Source organism: Nerophis ophidion, linkage group LG16 (genome assembly GCF_033978795.1).
Source record: "Nerophis ophidion isolate RoL-2023_Sa linkage group LG16, RoL_Noph_v1.0, whole genome shotgun sequence".
In the NCBI taxonomy this organism is placed as follows: domain Eukaryota; kingdom Metazoa; phylum Chordata; class Actinopteri; order Syngnathiformes; family Syngnathidae; genus Nerophis; species Nerophis ophidion.
Genome location: NC_084626.1, coordinates 50,685,546 through 50,707,563, shown reverse-complemented (window position 1 = coordinate 50,707,563; position 22,018 = coordinate 50,685,546). Strand labels below are relative to the sequence as shown.

Below are 22,018 nucleotides of genomic sequence, written 5' to 3'. Positions count from 1 at the left end.
GACTGGACTCTCACTATTATGTTAGATCCACTATGGACTGGACTCTCACAATAATATGTTAGATCCACTATGGACTGGACTCACAATATTATGTTAGATCCACTATGGATTGGACTCTCACTATTATGTTAGATCCACTATGGACTGGACTCTCACAATATTATGTTAGATCCACTATGGATTGGACTCTCACTATTATGTTAGATCCACTATGGACTGGACTCTCGCAATATTATGTTAGATCCACTATGGACTGGACTCTCAAAATAATATGTTAGACCCACTATGGACTGGACTCTCACACTATTATGTTAGATCCACTATGGACTGGACTCTCACTATTATGTTGGATCCACTATGGACTGGACTCTCACTATTATGTTAGATCCACTATGGATCCACTATGGACTGGACTCTCACAATAATATGTTAGATCCACTACGGACTGGACTCACAATATTATGTTAGATCCACAATGGATTGGACTCTCACTATTATGTTAGATCCACTATGGACTGGACTCTCACAATATTATGTTAGATCCACTATGGACTGGACTCACAATATTATGTTAGATCCACAATGGATTGGATTCTCACTATTATGTTAGATCCACTATGGACTAGACTCTCAAAATAATATGTTAGATCCACTATGGACTGGAATCTCACTATTATGTTAGATCTTCTATGGACTGGACTCTCACTATTATGTTAGATCCACTATGGACTGGACTCTCACAATATTATACTAGATCCACTATGGACTGGACTCTCACATTATTATGTTAGATCCACAATAGATTGGACTCTCACTATTATGTTAGATCCACAATGGACTGGACTCTCACAATAATATGTTAGATCCACTATGGACTGGACTCTCACTATTATGTTGAATCCACTATAGAATAGACTCCCACTATTATGTTAGATCCACTATGGACTGAACTCTCACTATTATGTTGGATCCACTATGGACTGGACTCACAATATTATGTTAGATCCACTATGGAGTGGACTCACAATATTATGTTAGATCCACTATGGACTGGACTGTCACTATTATGTTAGATCCACTATGGACTGGACTCTCACTATTATGTTAGATCCACTATGGACTGGACTCTCACTATTATGTTGGATCCACTATGGACTGGACTCTCACTATTATGTTAGATCCACTATGGACTGGACTCTCACAATATTATGTTGGATCCACTATGGACTGGACTCTCACAATATTATGTTAGATCCACTATGAACTGGACTCTCAAAATAATATGTTAGATCCATTATGGACTGGACTCTCACTATTATGTTAGATCTTCTATGGACTGGACTCTCACTATTATGTTAGATCCACTATGGACTGGACTCTCACTATTATGTTAGATCCACTATGGACTGGACTCTCACAATGTTATGTTAGCTCCACTATGGACTGGACTCTCACTATTATGTTGGATCTTCTATGGACTGGACTCTCACTATTATGTTGGATCCACTATGTACTGGACTCTCAATATTATGTTAGATCCACTATGGACTGGACTCTCACTATTATGTTGGATCCACTATGGACTGGATTCTCACTATTATGTTGGATCCACTATGGACTGGACTCTCACTATTATGTTGGATCCACTATGGACTGGACTCTCACTATTATGTTGGATCCACAATGGACTGGACTTTCACTATTATGTTAGATCCACAATGGATTGGACTCTCACTATTATGTTAGATCCACTATGGACTGGACTCTCACTATTGTGTTAGATCCACTATGGACTGGACTTTCACTATTATGTTAGATCCACTACGCACTGGACTCTCACTATTATGTTGGATCCACTATGGACTGGACTCTCACTATTATGCTAGATCCACTATGGACTGGACTCTCACCCCTGCGGTCCTCTCCAAGGTTTCTCATTGCCATCCCATGGGGTTGAGTTTGAAAATAATGTTAAACCCAAACATGTGGAATGACATAATCTCCCACGGCACACCCGACTGCGGCACGGTGGTTGAAAAGCACTGCATTGAGCCAACATTAATATTGCAGTATGAAAACAAGTACAAGACAACTTTATTTTCACTTTCATTATTAGTATTTGACCTACTATTGTACTGTATTTCTGCCACTGCTCCTATTCCAAGTGTTGCATTCAGGTCAAATGAGAAGAAACACAACATATTGACTTAAAAGATTGTCTAAGTCTATATGTTGTGTTTATTCCCATTTCACCTGAATGCAACACATCAAAGTCTATCAAAATGATCCAGCCAGTGCAAACATGATATTGACAACAACATTTTGATGCAGGACTATTATGTGTAAATATGTATAAATGCAATGTATAAACTCTAACAATAACAAAGTGCGGTTGTTGTAATCTCACATGTTGTTATTGTTAGCATTTGGCTCCTCAAGTCTTTGACTTTCAACTGCGTCACTTGGAGTTAGCATCGAGCTAGCGGCGGTTACCTTTCCGGAGAGTGCTGGCGGCTCTCTGCCCCGAGCTCGGCCGGAGAGGGAGCCTCGGCAGCGGCCAGCAAAGGCGGGAGGACGCGGTCCTGCCGGAGGAGAACATCTGAGACGGCGGGCGGAGTTTCACCTGGAGACACCCGAACAAACCACCGTGGACTTCTGGACTATGAACACTATCTTCCACGCGCTGTTTTTAAGCCAGTTGTCTCCGTTTAGGCTGCGTGGAAAAGCAGGTATTTGGTATTTGATAAGCAGAGTTACGTATAAACGTGGCTGACACTTCACAGCCGGGTTCGGTTATGACATCCTTTCTCCACACATGCTTGTGTAAGGGATTTCCGGTGTAGAATTTCAAAACAAAAGCCTCCCAATGTAGACTGCGTTATAAAAGAGTATTTTTGGTCATTGTCAGTTTTAGAAGAGTCATGATGCGTTGATGGGACTTTATTTACGGTTTTGCGTATAAAAAGCATTGTTTTGTACGATTTTATTTTGCAAACCTTTATTTATAAATTGCGACATTTACAAACAATTGAGAAATAATTATGTAAACGAGGGTTTATATATGTCGCCTATACAGTATAAAACTACAAGATAACAAACACAGAGGCTGCAGTTTTACACGAGGACCATTTTATTGCGTTTGTTTTCAGATTTTTGATTTATTTATTTTTTTATGTTGATGTTCCAGGCAATCTAATTTTCTGTGAAGGTATAGGATAGGCAAATATAAGCTTTGGCTTCAGCCTATTCCTTTTTTGGTCATTCTTTTTCTTTTCTTTTATGTGTAAATGTGCATTATTGTATACATATAACATGTACTGTAAAACTGATCACACACAATGGTTGATTGATTTGATTTGATTGATTATATGACCGAAATAAACTTATTTCATTCATTCATTCAACTCCACTCCACCACAACGTGTCACCATTTCCGCTTTTATATATACACTATATACACTGTACATCAGTGGTCCCCAACCTTTTTGTATCCACGGACAAGTCAACGCTTAATAATTTGTCCCGCGGCCCGGGTGGGGGGGAAGGGGAAGGTACTTTTTTTTTTTTTTTTTTTTTTCATTGTCATGAAAAAGGGACGTTTTTGTCATGAAAAAGGAAGGTTTTTGTGGTTGTTGCACTAATTGTAAGTGTATATTGTGTTTTTTAAGTTGATTTCCTAAAAAAATAAAAATAAAAAATAAAAATGTTTTTTATTTATTTATTTTTTTTTGTATAAAAATTAATAAAAAATTCTTCTGCGGCCCGGTACCAATTGGGCGGTTGGGGACCACTGCTGTACATGACACGATTCCAAGAGTGTGCAAAACAGAATGAGAAAAATATATACACACTATAACAATATATATATATATATATATATAAATACATATAAACCACGTATAATTATATATAAGCACATATAAATATATATAAACCACATATAGTATATATCAGGGGTCACCAATGCAGTGCCCGCGGGCACCAGGTCGCCCGTAAGGACCAGATGAGTCGCCCGCTGGCCTGTTCTAAAAATAGCTAAAATAGCAGCACTTACCAGTGAGCTGCGTCCAATTTTTTATTTTTTATTTTTATTTACTAGCAAGCTGGTCTCGCTTTGCTGGACATTTTTAATTATAAGAGAGACAAAACTCAAATAGAATTTGAAAATCCAAGAAAATATTTTAAAGACTTGGTCTTCACTTGTTTAAATAAATTCTTTTTTTTTTCTACTTTGCTTCTTATAACTTTCAGAAAGATAATTTTAGAGAAAAAATACAACCTTAAAAATGATTTTAGGGTTTTTAAACACATATACCTTTTTACCTTTTAAATTCCTTCCTCTTGTTTCCTGACGATTTAAATCAATGTTCAAGTACATTTATTTTTTTATTGTAAATAATAATACATGCATTTTAATTTAATTCTTCATTTTATCTTCCGTTTTTTCGACGAAGAATATTTGTGAAATATTTCTTCAAACCTATAATGATTAAAATAAAATAAAAATATTCTGGCAAATCTAGAAAATCTGTAGAATCAAATTTAAATCTTTTATCGAAGTGGATTTTAACCTATTCAAAACAAGTCATCAAAATTCTAGAATTAATCTTAAACAAGAAGAATTACTAATGATGTTCCATAAATTATTTTTTTAATTTTTTCAAAGAGATTGGAATTGGTTAGTTTTTCTCTTCATTTTTTTCGGTTGAATTTTTAATTTGAAAGAGTCAAAATTGAAGATAAACTGTTTATATGTATATATACATATACATTCACACATATATATATACATATACGCATATATATATATATATATATATATATATATATACATACATACATACATATACACACATATATATATATATATATATATATACATACATACATACATACAAAAATCCCGGAACCACACAGGGGGACCTGGTGAATGACCTGCAGATAGCTGGCACCAAAGTAACAAAGGTTACCATCAGTAACACACTACGCCGACAGGGAATCAAACCCTGCAGTGCCAGACGTGTCCCCCTGCTTAAGCCAGTGCATGTCCAGGCCTGTCTGAAGTCTGCCAGAGAGCACATGGGAGAATGTCATGTGGTCAGATGAAACCAAAATAGAACTTTTTGGTATAAACTCAACTCGTCGTGTTTGAAGGAAGAAGAATACTGAGTTGCATCCCAAGAACACCATACCTACTGTGAAGCATGGGGGTGGAAACATCATGCTTTGGGGCTGTTTTTCCGCCAAGGGGACAGGACGATTGATCCGTGTTAAGGAAAGAATGAATGGGGCCATGTATCGTGAGATTTTGAGCCGAAACCTCCTATCACTGAGAGTTTTGAATGGTTGACCAAATACTTATTTTCCACCACAATTTAAAAAGAAATTATTTAAAATTCCTAAAATGTGAATTCCTGGATTTTTTTTTCACATTCTGCCTCTCACAGTTGAAGTGTACCTATGATGAAAATTACAGACCTCTGTCATCATTTTAAGTGGGAGAACTTGCACAATCGCTGGCTGACTAAATACGTTTTTGCCCCACTGTATATATATATATATATATATATATATATATATATCCCTTCTACATAAAAGTAAGGCCTAGATTTTGTAATTGGCTAATAATGAGTTACAATTACCAATCAACTCTTGGAGAATGATTAAAAGTGCAAAAGCTCTTAAATATCCTTGATATCCTTGTTAAAAATATTTAAAGTGGTTTAGGTAGACCTTTTTGTCTTTTTTCCCATATCTTTTAGTATTATTACTGCTGATCCGCCTCCGCTTGGGATGGTTTCCTGCCGGCTCCGGTGTGAACGGGACTCTCGCTGCTGTGTTGGATCCGCTTTGGACTGGACTCTCGCGACTGTGTTGGATCCATTATGGATTGAACTTTCACAGTTTCATGTTAGACCCGCTCGACATCCAATGCTTTCCTCCTCTCCAAGGTTCTCATAGTCATCATTGTCACCGACGTCCCACTGGGTGTGAGTTTTCCTTGCCCTTATGTGGGCCTACCGAGGATGTCGTGGTGGTTTGTGCAGCCCTTTGAGACACTAGTGATTTAGGGCTATATAAGTAAACATTGATTGATTGATTGATTGATACTCTATTTGCTTTTGTTTTCTTTCCCTGGTGTTGAAAGTGCCTTGACTTCTGCGTGAATTATAAATGTATGTTTTTTGTTCAATATATATATTTTTTTAAATAGGGGACATAGTCGGGAAAAATTGGAAATGTAATTATTTTTGGAAAAATAAGCTTAAAATTAATTTCAAAAAAAAAAAGTCCCTTGACTTTTGTGTGAATTATAAATGTTTGTTGTTCAATAAAAAATAATTTAAGTGATGGATATTATTTTAACTGCAAACTGCTAATTATCAAATAAATAAATAACAGATTCAACTTTAACTTGTCCTTTTTTTCCCCACGGCGACCAGTTGGTGGCAATAGCGGAACCGGAAACCGTCAGATGGGGAAGAAGAGCCGGCTTCCGGTACATTTGTGGTTATGCCTTTTACTGTCCTGCATGTCGCGATAAACACATCCATTACATTCACCTTTGAGCGAAGACGCCGTCGTCAAGGTCCTTGTTTTTGCCTCCCAGGTGAGCTGAGCCGTCTTCTGTCTTACCAACAGCGACGTAAATGGCGTGATTAAGATAACATTTCAGAAACATCATTTCATATTTTACACAGTCCAATAAAGCAGTCTTTTCCAACCACTGTGCCGCGGCTCACTAGTGCGCCGCGAGATACAGTCAGGTGTGCTGTGGGAGATGACGTCATTTCACCTATTTGCACACAAGTAATTATTAATCCGTAAATAATGTGTTGTTGTTGAGTGTCGGTGCTGTCTGGAGCTCGGCAGAGTATTGATTGATTGATTGATACTTTTATTAGTAGATTGCACAGTACAGTACATATTCCGTACAATTGACCACTAAATGGTAACACCCCAATAAGTTTTTCAACTTGTTTAAGTCGGGGTCCACGTTAATCAATTCATGGTAACCGTGTAATACTCCTACATATCAGCAGGTGGCAGCCGGTAGCCAATTGCTTTGTAGATGTAGGAAACAGCGGGAGGCAGGGTGCAGGTAAAAAAAAAAGGTATCTTATGCTTGAACCAAAAATAAACAAAAGGCGAGTGCCGCTAAGAATTGATACTTTATTAGTAGATTGATACTTTTATTAGTAGATTGCACAGTTCAGTACATATTCCGTACAATTGACCACTAAATGGTAACACCCCAATAAGTTTTTCAACTTGTTTAAGTCGGGGTCCACGTTAATCAATTCATGGTAAAAATATATACTATCAACATAATACAGTCATCACACAAGTTAATCATCATAGTATGTACATTGAATTATTTACATTATTTACAATCAATGAGGAGCTTTGGTTGATATCAGAACTTCAGTCATCAACAATTGCATTGAAACAGTGTAGGTCTTATTTAGTAGGATATGTACAGCCAGCAGAGTTCACATAGCATAAGAACAAGTATATACATTAGAAGTACATTTGAGTTGTTTATAATCCGGGGAGATGGGATGTGAATGGAGGAGGGTATTAGTAAAGTGTTGAAGTTGCCTGGAGGTGTTGTTTTAGAGCGCTTTTGAAGGAATATAGAGATGCACTTACTTTTATACCTGTTGGGAGTGCATTCCACATTGATGTGGCATAGAAAGAGAATGAGTTAAGACCTTTGTTAGATCGAAATCTGGGTTTAACGTGGTTTGAAGTAGTTTGACATGTACTTCATTATCAAGGAGGTGTAGTGGATTTTATAGACCAGGCTCAGTGCAAGTTGTTTGACTCTGTCCTCCACCCTGAGCCAGCTCACTTTGGAGAAGTGGGTTGGATTGAGGTGTGATCTGGGGTGGAGGTCTAAAAGTAACCGGACTAGCTTATTCTGGGATGTTTGGAGTCTAGATTTGAGGGTTTTGGAGGTGCTGGGGTACCAGGAGGTGCAAGCGTCATCGAAGAAGGGTTGAATGAGAGTTCCCGCTAGAATCCTCAAGGTGCTTTTGTTGACCAGAGAGGAGATTCAGTAGAGGAATCTCGTTCTTTGGTTGACCTTTTTGATCACCTTGGTTGCCATTTTATCACAGGAAAGATTAGCCTCTAGAATGGAACCTAGGTAGGTGATCTCATCCTTCCTGGTGATAACAATGTCACCCACTTTTATAGTCAAGTCACTGACCTTCTTAAGTTTGATATGGGACCCAAATAGGATGGATTCCGTTTTACCTAAGTGTATGGATAGCTTGTTGAAAAGGTATTGATGCTTAGGCATGGCTATGCAAACCGGAACTAACACTGAACGGGCTGAAAAGTAAAGAAAAACACAAAAATGCTGGACGACAGCAAAGACTTACGGTGGAGTAGCAGACGGCGTCCACAAAGTACACCCGAACATGACATGACAATCGACAATGTCCACACAGAGAAGGATTGCGTCCGCCCACCTTGAAACCTCTGAATTTGAGAGATGGGGGTGTTTAAGTGGGGTGTGTGTGTATATATTTTTAAGTATTTCTTACATAATAATCCGTTCATATCTGTCCAGCCACCATGTTCAATTTAGAAGTTTGATCTACAAAATTTCCCGGCAGCATAACCCTTCCCCTACGAGCTGTGCTGGATGAACTGAAATGATTTTTTTTTACAATTATTTTGGAAACTTGCAAGCATACTTCTTTTTACTAGGGATGGCGTGGCGCAGTGGGAGAGTGGCCGTGCGCAACCCGAGGGTCCCTGGTTCAAATCCCACCTAGTACCAACCTCGTCACGTCCGTTGTGTCCTGAGCAAGACACTTCACCCTTGCTCCTGATGGGTGCTGGTTGGCGCCTTGCATGGCAGCTCCCTCCATCAGTGTGTGAATGTGTGTGTGAATGGGTAAATGTGGAAGTAGTGTCAAAGCGCTTTGAGTACCTTGAAGGTAGAAAAGCGCTATACAAGTACAACCCATTTATCATTTATTTATTTATTACAAGTCGTCCCTTACTCGTCTTGTTATGTTTTTGGACATTACTACTTGCCGTAGTTTTGAAGCAATGCATGATGGGGAATTTTATGTTTTTGGACATTACTACTTGCCCTAGTTTTGAAGCAATGCATGATGGGGAATCTGGATGTTGTGTGATACTTTATTAACGTGCCTGGGAAATAGCTCTGTGCCCGCCTACTTTATGGGTTATAGATAACCCTATGGATAATGGAGACATATATATAATAGTCTCCTTTTCAGGTGAGAGAGGACGCTAAGGTCACGCCCCCAATATTGTTGTCCTGGTGGGTTCGGGAGAGATTTGGAAGAATGGTTGCCCCAGGAGATTTTTGGGAGGGGCACTGAAAGTATGGCTATGCAAAACGAAACTAACACTGAACCGGTTGCAAAGTAAACAAAACACAACTCAACACTCAACAACAACACATCATTTGCGGGCTATAATTACTGGTTTGCAAAAAAATATTTTTAACCCAAATAGGTGATACTAGATACTCTCCCACGGCACAGTGGTTGAAAAAAACTAACAGAGAATCAACAGCAAGACCGCGAGATGGCTCAACCAAACATGACGATTGATACTCTTATGCGATTGGCACATACATACATTTTATATATATATATATATATATATATATATATATATATATATATATATATATATAAAAACCCCGTTTCCAAATGAGTTGGGAAATTGTGTTAGATGTAAATATAAACAGAATACAATGATTTGCAAATCCTTTTCAACCCATATTCAGTTGAATATGTTACAAAGACAACATATTTGATGTTCAAACTCAAACTTTATTTTGCAAATAATAATTAGCTTAGAATTTCATGGCTGCAACACATGCCAAAGCAGTTGGGAAAGGGCATGTTCACCACTGTGTTACATCACCTTTTCTTTTAACAACACTTGGGAACTGAGGAAACTAATTGTTGAAGCTTTGAAAGTGGAATTCTTTCCCATTCTTGTTTTATGTAGAGCTTCAGTCCTTCAACAGTCCGGGGTCTCCATTGTTGTATTTTAGGCTTAATAATGCGCCACACATTTTCCATGAGAGACAGGTCTGGACTACAGGCAGGCCAGTCTAGTACCCGCTCTCTTTTACTATGAAGCTACACTGTTGTAACAAGTGACTTGGCATTGTCTTGCTGAAATAAGCAGGGGCGTCCATGATAACGTTGCTTGGATGACAACATATGTTGTTCCAAAACCTGTACGTACCTTTCAGCATTAACGGTGCCTTCACATATATGTAAGTTACCCATGCCTTGGGCACTAATACACCCCCATACCATCACACATGCTGGCTTTTACACTTTGCACCTAGAACAGTCCTGATGGTTATTTTCCTCTTTGTTCCGGAGGACACGACGTTCATTGTTTCCAAAAAACTATTTGAAATGTGGACTCGTCAGACCACAGAACAGTTTTCCACTTTGCATCAGTCCATCTTAGATGAGCTCGGGCGGCGTTCCTTGGTGTCGTTGATCAATGGCTTTTGCTTTGCATAGTAGAGTTTTAACTTGCACTTACAGATGTAGCAACCAACTGTAGTTACTGAAAGTGGTTTTCTGAAGTGTTCCTGAGCCCTTGTGGTGATATCCTTTACACACTGGTGTCGCTTTTTGATGCAGTACCGCCTGAGGGAGCGAAGGTCTGTTATATCATCGCTTACGTGCAGTGATTTCTCAAGTTTCTCTGAACCTTTTGATGATTTTACGGACCGTAGATGGTGAAATTCCAAAATTCCTTGCAATAGCTCGTTGAGAAATGTTGTTCTAAAACTATTCGCCAATTTGCTTACAAAGTGGTGACCCTCGCCCCGCCCTTTATTGTGAAAGACTGAGCATTTCATGGAAGCTGCTTTTATACCCAATCATGGCACCCACCTGTTCCCAATTAGCCTGCACACCTGTGGGATGTTCCAAATAAGTGTTTGATGAGAATTCCTCAACTTTATCAGTATTTATTGCCACCTTTCCCAACTTCTTTGTCACGTGTTGCCGGCATCAAATTCTAAAGTTAATGATTATTTGCAAAAAAAAAATGCTTATCAGTTTGAACATCAAATATGTTGTCTTTGTAGCATATTCAACTGAATATGGCTTGAAAAGGATTTGCAAATCATTGTATTCTGTTTATATTTACATCTAACACAATTTCCCAACTCATATGGAAACGGGGTTAGTATATGTGTATATATATATATATATATATATATATATATATATATATATATATATATATATATATATATATATATATATATATATATATATATATATATATGTGTATGTGTATATATATGTATGTGTATATATATGTATGTATGTATGTATATACTGTGTATATATATATACATATATAAATATGTATGTGTATATATTCATATATCTGTATGTGTATATATATATATGTATATATATTTATGTATATATGTATGTGTATATATGTATATATATAAATATGTATATGTATATATAAATATGTATATAAATATGTGTATATACGTATAAATATAAATATGTATGTGTATATAAATATGTATGTGTATATGTATACACACACACATACATATATATACACATATATATATATATATATATATATATATATATATATATATATATATATATATATATATATATATATAGTATGGGTTTAACGTTTTAACAAATGCATTTTCTATATTTATATTATGTGTCTTAACACAATATATACCGATGTCCTATAAGCACAATCAAAACATTGCATGTTAATCAGTGGCGACTTCCCAGAGTAGTCGGTCATGTGACCTTATCTGTTTTGACGCTGCAGCCGCCGCCATCGCTGCTGTCATGGGGACGACGATGAGCGAGCCCTGCATCTACGACAAGCTGTCAGAGAGCATCGACATCCTGCGCCAGTCAGGCTACCGCTACGGGATGTCGGAGCGGGAGATCGAGCGCTTCATCAAGCGGATGCTGGAAAGCAACGAGCCCAGGAGGGAGCCGCCTCAGTTCCCCATCCTCAGGGCCACCCTCAAGGTTAGGACGGGATGGCCTAAACCAGGGGATGTCCAAAAATGAAGAAATACTGTTACAAAAAAAACATAAAACCTGGCTTAAAAGAGCAAACGGGTGTAATAATGATAGAACTATTCAAGGCTCTAATTATTTCACATGAAATATTCTACTTTTACATGGAAAATACTGTTTATTTTGTGTGTTGCCATTTAAGTATAACAAGGTTTTACTTGACAAAAAAGGGCATTAAAAAGTCAAATAATAACCAAACTCCAAAAGCAGAGAAGTTGTCATGTTGTGTAAATGGTAAATAAAAAGAGAATACAATGATTTGATAATCCTAGTCGACTTATATTCAATTGAATAGACTGCAAAGACAAGATATTTCATGTTCACACTGAGAAACTTTGATATTTTTTGCAAATATTAGCTGATTTGAAATTTGATGCCTGCAACATGTTTCAAAAAAGCTGGCACAAGTGGCAAAAAAGAATGAAAACATTGAGGAATGCTCATCAAACCCTTATTTGGAACATCCCACTGGTGAACAAGCTAATTGGGAACAAATTGTCCAACAGTTTAAGAGCAACATTTCTCAACGAGCTATTATTGCAAGGAATTTAGGGATTTCACCATCGACGGTCCGTGATATCATCAAAAGGTTCAGAGAATCTGGAGAAATCACTGCACGTAAGTGATGATATTACGGACCTTCGATCCCTCAGGCGGTACTGCATCAAACAGCGACATCAGTGTGTAAAGGATATCACCACATGGACTCAGGAACACTTTAGAAAACCAATTTCAGTAACTACAGTTAGTCGCTACATCTATAAATGAAAGTTAAAACTCTACTATGCAAAGCCAAAGCCATTTATCAACAACATCCAGAAAGACTGCCGGCTTTGCTGGGCCCGAGCTCCTCTAAGATGACCTGATGCAAAGTGGAAAAGTGTTCTGCCGTCTGCCGAGTTCACATTTCAAATTGTTTTTAGAAACTGTGGACGTCGTGTCCTCCGGAAAGAAGAGGAAAAGAATCATCCAGATTGTTCTAGGCGCAAAGTGTAAAAGGCAGCATGTGTGATGGTATGGGGGTGTATTAGTGACCAAGGCATGGGTAACTTACACATCTGTGAAGGCACCATTAATGCTGAAAGGTACATACAGGTTTTGGAGCGACATATTGTTATCATGGACGCCCCTGCTTATTTCAGCAAAACGATGCCAAGCCACGTGTTACAACAGCGTGGCTTCATAGTAAAAGAGTGCCGGTACTAGACTGGCCTGCCTGTGGTCCTAAATTTGAAAATGAATGGTGCATTATGAAGGCTAAAATATGAAAAGGGAGACTGTTGAACAACTTAAGCTGTACATCAAGCAAGAATGGGAAAGAATTCTACTTCAAAAATGTGTCTCCTCAGTTCCCAAACCTTTACTGAGTGTTGTTAAAAGGAAAGGCCATGTAACACACTGGTAAAAATGCCTCTGTGACTACTTTTTTGCAATGTGTTGCTGCCATTAAATTCTAAGTTCATGATTATCTGCAAAATAAAACAAGAAGTTTCTCAGTGTGGATATTAAATATCTTGTCTTTGCAGTCTAGTCAATTGAATATAAGTTGAAAAGGATTTGCAAATCATTGTATTCTCTTTTTATTTACCATTTACACAACGTGACAACTTCACTGCTTTTGGGTTTAGCATAAACACATCAAATATTCAATTTTTACAGTGAAAATACTGCATATTTTGTGTGTTGCCATATAAGTATAACAAGGTATACTTGACATAAAGGACATAACACATAAAACCTTAGAGCTGAAGTTAATTAGGAGATTTAAGTGTTGAAAGTCAAGTAATATTGATGTATGAGCTATTTTAACACTTGTATGGGAGTTGTGCCTTTAGGATACCAGAGACCTTTTTAGTCTGAACAGTTGTTGCTCCAAAACGATCATAAATTAAAAGCTGAATTACTTACCTATTTACTTATCAAATATTGAACTTTCAATTTTTTGGCGGGGGGAAAACATTGCATATTTTGTGTTTTTTCATAAAAGGTATAAAACATAAAAAATAATGTTTCAATTTATCCTTTAAAGTGAATAAATATTGAAGCGTCGAAAGTAAACAAATATATAACTTCTTTTTAACACTTTAATGACTGAGACCCTTTCGGTCACCACAATTGAGGATACTTTTAATGTTTATAATAAATACATTGCTTGTGAAAATGAAACATTTGGTGTAAACCTAGGAAACCTCTTTAGGTCAAATAAAATCCATTACTGGAGGTATGGCTTTATATCACATATCTTTCTGGTACTATTTTCTTATGTGACACTATCCTGACTCTCAGTGTGTGTGTGTGTGTGTTCTGGCAATTCTGACTTAATGGGGACATGGCTCTGTTTACACAGTCACCTTTAGGGGACCTCTGACGGCATGGGGACCAAAAAACAGGTCCCCTAAAGGGAAACCTTTTTAAATGATTGAGGATCATGTCATATTTAATTTGAACTTTATTATTATTTTTCTTTTCTTTTAAATGGTCCTCAGTAGTCACGAATACATTTGTGTCAATTATGCAAAATTATTGAAATTTAGTCCCCATGAACCATATTAACTCTTTCCCCAGGGTCCCTAGTCAGACTGATCAGCACATGACTTCATCAATCCAGAGATTTAAAGACGTGTATGAGCTAACTGGGCAGTGGACATTTGACCTCATTTTTTGTTTGCCTCCACAACCTGTAGAAAGGCTGGTCCCCACAAGTCATGATCAAAAACTTGGTCCCCATTCCAATTGATAACCAGTATGTTTGTGTGTTTGTTTGTTCTGGCAATTCTGACTTAATGGGGACATGGCTCTGTTTACACAGTCACCTTTAGGGGACATCTGACGGTATGGGGACCAAAAAACAGGTCCCCTAAAGGGAAACCTTTTTAAATGATTGAGGATCATGTCATATTTAATTTGAACTTTATTATTATTTTCTTCTTTTAAATGGTCCTCAGTAGTCACGTACAAATTTGTGTGGATTATGCAAAATTATTAATTAGTCAGACTGATCAGCACATGACTTCCTCAATCCAGAGTTTTAAAGACATGTATGAGCTAACTGGGCAGTGGACATTTGACCTCATTTTTTATGCCTCCACAACCTGTAGAAAGGCTGGTCCCCACAAGTCATGATCAAAAACTTGGTCCCCATTCCAATTGATAACAAGTATGTTTGTGTGTGTGTGTGTGTGTGTGTGTGTTCTGGCAATTCTGACTTAATGGGGACATGGCTCTGTTTACAGAGTCACCTTTACGGGACATCTGACGGTATGGGGACCAAAAAACAGGTCCCCTAAAGGGAAACCTTTTTAAATGATTGAGGATCATGTCATTTTTAATTTGAACTTTATTATTATTTTCTTCTTTTAAATGGTCCTCAGTAGTCACGTACAAATTTGTGTGGATTATGCAAAATTATTAATTAGTCAGACTGATCAGCACATGACTTCATCAATCCAGAGATTTAAAGACGTGTATGAGCTAACTGGCCAGTGGACATTTGACCTCATTTTTTGTTTGCCTCCACAACCTGCAGAAAGGCTGGTCCCCACAAGTCATGATCAAAAACTTGGTCCCCATTCCAATTGATAACCAGTATGTTTGTGTGTGTGTTTGTTCTGGCAATTCTGACTTAATGGGGACATTGCTCTGTTTACACAGTCACCTTTAGGGGACATCTGACGGTATGGGAAACCTTTTTAAATGATAGCCAAATTCATTCTGAAGATGCCAAGTGATATTTAAGCTTTGAAACTTCCTATAAGAGGACAGCTGTAGTGCTGTATCCTGAGGATCATGTCATATTTAATTTTAACTTTTTTTTTTTGTAAATGGTCCTCAGTAGTCACGTACAAATTTGTGTGGATTATACAAAACAATTTAAATGTTGTCCCCAGTAAGACCGATCAGCACATGACTTCATCAATCCAGAGTTTTAAAGACGTGTATGAGCTAACTGGGCAGTGGACATTTGACCTCATTTTTTTTATGCCTCCACAACCTGTAGAAAGGGTGGTCCCCACAAGTCCTGATCCAGTATGTGTGTGTGTGTGTAGTTTACGTTGGCAGTGGGCTTCTTGCTGGTCGTGGTCTTGGCCTTCTCGTACCCTCAGAGCTCCCCACAGTTGGGTCTGGTCCATTTAGGGTCCTACAACTGGTCGTCGCCCCTCAGCCACGTGCGCCTGCTGTCCTTGCCCATCGCCAAGAAATACAACCTGCAAGGTAGGACTGGTCCCGCCCCCTCTGTAAATGCTCACACCTGTCTGAATGTAGGCGTTCCAGTCAGACCCAGAGAAACTCACGTTGCTCTGTGAAGAAGGGCAGCAAGTTAGCATAGTAGTGTTCGCAGGCTAACTTTTTTTTAGCTCATATTGTTTTGTTACCCTGCGTTATCTGGCCAGCGTGGTAACTGTTAGGGGGCCTGTTGCTATGGGCCCTTCTGTCCCTGTACGATCAGAGCAGGAGTCTGGTTCGCATGGACGGCAGTAAGTCAGACATGTTCACAGTGGACCTTGGACTTTGTCAGGGCTGCCCTTTCTCACCGGTCATGTTCATCATTTTTATGGATAGTCAAGGTGTTGAGGGTTTCCAGTTTGGTGGCTAGATGATGTGGCTTCATCAGACTGGGACCGTCAGCGTTCACTGAGTGTGAAGCTGCTGGGACTTTCAAATGTGAGGCCATGGTTCTCAGTGGGGAACTGCACCCTCCGAGATGGGAGTGAAGTTATGCCTCGAGTGGAGGAGTTCAAGTAAGTTCACGAGTGAGAGAAGAATGGAACGCGAGATTGACAGATGGATGGGGGCCGCTTGATGCAGCCGCTGTACCGGTCTGTTGTGGTGAAGAGGTGGTGCTCAGGCCCTAATAAGACTGATGCGATGTGCACGTTCAACCAATATCAGTGGTGAAACATTCCCTGTAGCTTTGAGACATAAGTGAAGAAAGTGCTAGACTCGAACTTACCCGTGTTCCTACCAAGTTGTCTTTTGGTGCAGGTTTCCATGAATGGTGGAGTGCAGGTTCTCTCAGACAGAACTTGGTCAACTGTTCTGGCTGCGCAGTCATCTCCTCAGTGCTGGAAGTCCCAGAGAGCCTGAGTGGGACCGTGACCATGCGTCGGGGTCCACAACTAGTCCTGTTAAAGGTCAGATGTTCATCAGTACACCTTCTAGACCTTCCTATTCACACATGGTGACTATCCTGCAGGGCGGCCAGTCCCTCAGCATCACGCGGCCTCAGCTGGAGGAGCTCTACTTGGCCCATTCAGATTCAGTGTCCGTTCTGCTCGAAGACGACGACGGCGGGCAGAACCTGAGTGCTGGCCTCCCGCAAGGACCAGCCAACTTCACCTTGCTTTGGTACACTGACCCTCTGCGAACGCTTCCCAATGATCAAAAATCCTCACTCACGCCTCGCTGCAGGAGGTTCCGCTCGGCCGCCAGAGAGAAGGTGCTGAGGTGGCTCTTTCCCAAGGCGCAGCTCTGCCCTCTGCTGGACAGTGGCGGGAGCGTCTTGCAGCGCTGCCTGGTCACTCACAGCAGCAAGTCCCAGAGCAGGGTGAGTGAGACCGTGGACAATGGGTGATTCCATGTAGTCACGTGTGTTTCTGTAGGGCGTGGCCGTCTTGGGCTGGCTGGTGGTGGGGGAGGGGCTACCCACGGTGCGAGTGGTTCCTGTTCAACGCTGCCAGAAACACTGCAGCTCCTTCAACCTGTGGCTCAACCCTGGAGACATGGGTAAGTTCGTGTCTCCTCTGTCCGGATATGATATACGTACACCTCGAAGTTTATTTATATTGCCTTTAATCACAAGTGTCTCAAAGGGCTGCACGAGCCACAACGACATTTTTGGCTCAGATCCCACATCAGGGCAAGAAAAAAACTCAACCCAATGGGAACGAGTAACCTTAGAGGGGACCGCAGATTGGGCATCGTTAAAGTTGTTAGTGAGGTTATCGATAGAGCCCCACATAATTTGGGAATGGCGCCATTACCGAAGGCAGTGGGCCAGCAAGAGTCAGAGTTGTGACAACATTAATGTTATTAGTAGCTTGTTGACAATGAATCAGAACTTCGAATTTTATAAGGTAATGATTGGACATTACTTTAGTGTACGGGACTATCATAACTTTGGAGGTGGTGACAAGGACTAGATCTATAGTATTACCGTTGCGATGCGTGTAAGACCACGGCTATCAAATATAGTCTATAGCGCCACGTACAGAGGGTCTGATGGGGTATTCATATGGATGATAAAATCCCCCATTTTAATTATATTATCTGCGTGCGTCACTCGATCAGCGACAAACTCCGAAAATTCACTGATAAAAGTCCGAACAGGGCCCAGGGAGGCGGTGTATAACAGCCAGGTAGAAATATAGTGGTGTGACTGACCTCATAGTAAGCACCTCCAATTATTTATATTTATTACTTAGGTTAGGGGTAAGGTTAAGGTTTTCATTGTATATTCGTGCGACCCCTCCACCCCTTTTAAGGGGACGGGCATAATGTGCACTCATATAGTTTAGAGGAGATTCCTAGTTAAGCGGGAAAAATCAATGTGGTTTAGCCAGGTTTCACTGGGACCATTGACGTTAAGATTGTTGTCTGTAACGACCTCATTAACCTATAACATTTTGGGAGATAATCATCTGATGTTTAAAAAGTCCATATTATAGGTAGTGGACTGTTTTGAGGATTCTTTTTTAATGTTATCAAAAGTAATGATATTAATCATCCATCCATCAATCTTCTCACGCTTATCCTTGGTCTGGTCGCGGGGGCAGCAGCCTAAGCAGGGAAGCCCAGACTTCCTTCTACCCAGCTCTTCCCGGGGGATCCCGAGGTATTCCCAGGCCAGCCGGGAGAGATAGTCTTCCCAACGTGTCCTGGGTCTTCCCCGTGGCCTCCTACCGGTTGGACGTGCCCGAAACACCTCCCTAGGGAGGCGTTCGGGTGGCATCCTGACCAGATGCCCGAACCACCTATTCTGGCTCCTCTCAATGTGGCTTTAGGTTGAGCTTCTCACCCTATCTCTTAGGGAGAGACCCGCCACACGGCGGAGGAAACTCATTTGGGCCGCTTGTACCTGTGATCTTGTCCTTTCGGTCATAACCCAAAGCTCATGACCTTAGGTGAGGATGGTAAATTGAGAGCTTTGCCTTCCGGCTCAGCTCCTTTTTCACCACAATGGATCGAAACAGCGTCCGCATTACTGAAGACGCCGCACCGATCCGCCTTTCGATTTCACAATCCACACTACCCTCACTCGTGAACAAGACTCCGAGGTACTTGAACTCCTCCACTTGGGGCAAGATTTCCTCCCCAACCCAAAGACGGCACTCCACCCTTTTCCTGGCGAGAACCACGGACTCGGAGGTGCTGATTCTTATCCCAGTCGCTTCACACTTGGCTGCGAAACGATCCAGTGAGAGCTGAAGATCCTGGCCAGATGAAGCCATCAGGACCACATCATCTGCAAAAAAGCAGAGACCTAATCCTGCATCCACCAAACCCCATCCTCTCAACGGCCTGATTGCGCCTAGAAATTCTATCCATAAATCGGTGACAAAGAGCAGACTTGGCAGAGTCCAACCCTCACTGGGAACGGGTCCGACTTACCGCTGGCAATGCAGACCAAATTCTGACACTGATCATATAGGGAGCGATATTAATAATGTTACCTTCATTTTGTGTAGCACACTTCAAATCATTCTGACCGTACACCTCTGACCTTTCACCCGCGCAGTGTACGCCGACCCTCGCTACTGGCAGATGGAGCTCTTCCCCGGACGAGGTCAGAACATCGTGTGCGAAGGCTCCACCTTTTAACGCTCGAGCGGACTTTCTGGCGGCGCTCTACTGGGAGGCTCCGCCCACTGATGCCTTACAAGGAGGACGTTACTTTGGTCGGGTTTGAACACGCTCAATGTGCCATCGTGGACATGGAAGACTTTCACCTGTTGCACAAAATACAAAAGCTGCTTCTCGTAAATTATTGATCTTGTCGGATGTACGTTCCAAGCTGCTCTTGGTGGTCGTCGGTGGAGACGACTCATGGGACCAAAAATATTAAAAATGAATAAATCACAAATATGCATCTGCCTTTTATAAAAGGCCTTTGTGTTTTATTGTCCGCACAGTAGAATACTGCATGATTCATCCATGTCAAGCTTTTAATTACCATGATAAATAACTTGTTTTGTTCTCCACCGTCATCTGCATTTGTGTGAAAAACACTCAAAAAGGTTCATTATGTGTTCTTATACCTCTTTAAATTTTATTGTGATCAGACGATACTGTCAGGACATTAGATGGAATATTTCCCTTTAAATAATCTAATAGAGCAGTAGAGCAACTTCAACCCGATCCCAGCTTAACAATAATTAGGATAGAGATTTACAAAGCAATTGAAAAGAAATACAAAACTTAGTTAGCATGCTAACATGATGAAATAGAAAAAGTTAAAACGCTTCTAAGATAGCCCAAGTATCAAAATAAATGATTTCTTCGGTTTAAACCTACAGATATATGGATATTAAGCGAGCACAAACCCGATCCAAGCTTTACAACACTTAGTAAAATAGAGATTTATAAAGCAATCCAGAAGAAATACAAAAACTTTATTAGCATGCTAATGTTAGCATGATGTAATAGGAAAAGTTAACATGCTTCTAAGATAGCCCAAGTATCAAAATATATGATTTCTTAAGTTTAAACCTAAAAATATAGCTATTAAGCGAGCACAAACCTGAGCCCAGCTTTACAACACTTAGTAAGATAGAGATTTATAAAGCAATCCAGAAGAAATACAAAAACTTTGTTAGCATGTTAACGTTAGCATGACGAAATAGAAAAAGTTAACATGCTTCTAAGATAGCCAGAGTATCAAAATATATGATTTCTTAAGTTTAAATCTACAAATATAGCTATTATGCGAGCATAAACCCGATCCCAGCTTTACAATACTTAAGAGAATAAATACAAAACTTAGTTAGCATGCTAACATTAGCATGATGAAATAGAAAAAGTTAACACGCTTCTAAGATAGCCCGAGTACCAAAATATGTTTTTTTAGGTTTAAACCTACAATATAGCTATTATGTGAGCATAAACCCGATCCCAGCTTTACAAAACTTAAAATAGAGACCTACAAAGCAATCGAGAAGAAATACAAAACTTAGTTAGCATGCTAATATTAGCATGATGTAATAGGAAAAGTTAACATGCTTATAAGATAGCCCATGTATCAAAATATATGATTTCTTAAGTTTGAACCTAAAAATATAGCTATTAAGCGAGCACAAACCCGAGGCCAGCTTTACAACACTTAGTAAGATAGAGATTTACAAAGCAATCCAGAAACTTTGTTAGCATGTTAACATTAGCATGATGAAATAGAAAAAGTTAACATGCTTCTAAGATAGCCAGAGTATCAAAATATATGATTTCTTAAGTTTAAATCTACAAATATAGCTATTATGCGAGCATAAACCCGATCCCAGCTTTACAATATTTAAGATAGAGAATAAATACTAAACTTAGTTAGCATGCTAACATTAGCATGATGAAATAGGAAAAGTTAACACTCTTCTAAGATAGCCCGAGTACCAAAATATGTTTTTTTAGGTTTAAACCTACAATATAGCTATTATGCGAGCATAAACCCGATCCCAGCTTTACAAAACTTAAAATAGAGACCTACAAAGCAATCGAGAAGAAATACAAAACTTAGTTAGCAGGCTAACGTTAGCATGATGACATAGGAAAAGTTAACATGCTTCTAAGATAGCCCGAGTATCAAAATATATGATTTTTTAGGTTTAAACCTACAAATAAAGCTATTATGCGAGCATAAACCTGAGGCCAGCTTTACAACACTTAGTAAGATAGAGATTTACAAAGCAATCCAGAAACTTTGTTAG

The 22,018-nt window shown here is 39.5% G+C and overlaps 2 protein-coding genes across 3 annotated transcripts in view; one reads left to right on the top strand and one right to left on the bottom strand.

Moving 5' to 3' along the window:
• The window catches only part of nfs1 (NFS1 cysteine desulfurase), a 25,548-nt gene extending 22,707 nt beyond the window's left edge, over window positions 1-2,841 (bottom strand). Inside the window, exon 1 of the mRNA XM_061875439.1 lies at window positions 2,494-2,841. Within this exon, the coding sequence (XP_061731423.1) occupies window positions 2,494-2,599 (106 nt within the window). The 5' untranslated portion in view covers window positions 2,600-2,841. The remainder of the gene's footprint in view (window positions 1-2,493) is intronic.
• A 3,614-nt stretch (window positions 2,842-6,455) lies between these two features.
• lg16h6orf89 (linkage group 16 C6orf89 homolog) lies at window positions 6,456-20,070 on the top strand. 2 transcript variants are annotated; one of them, XM_061875437.1, is made up of 8 exons: window positions 6,456-6,610; window positions 11,848-12,056; window positions 16,154-16,319; window positions 17,091-17,239; window positions 17,302-17,453; window positions 17,517-17,652; window positions 17,708-17,831; window positions 19,843-20,070. In XM_061875437.1, exons 1-8 carry the CDS (start codon window positions 6,514-6,516, stop codon window positions 19,923-19,925), a joined length of 1,116 nt encoding a protein of 371 aa, XP_061731421.1. In that variant the 5' UTR covers window positions 6,456-6,513; the 3' UTR covers window positions 19,926-20,070. The 2 variants fall into 2 exon arrangements, with proteins under 2 accessions (XP_061731421.1, XP_061731418.1); XM_061875434.1 differs by having other exon boundaries at window positions 17,302-17,652.
• Window positions 20,071-22,018: the final 1,948 nt, after the last annotated feature.

Coding starts and splice junctions, on each gene's coding strand:
- lg16h6orf89 (XM_061875434.1), top strand. CDS start 6,514: ATGCCTTTTACTGTCCTGCATGTCGCGATAAACACATCCATTACATTC. Junction 12,057..16,153: donor TCCTCAGGGCCACCCTCAAG/GTTAGGACGGGA, acceptor GTGTGTGTGTAG/TTTACGTTGGCAGTGGGCTT. Junction 17,653..17,707: donor GCAGCAAGTCCCAGAGCAGG/GTGAGTGAGACC, acceptor GTGTTTCTGTAG/GGCGTGGCCGTCTTGGGCTG.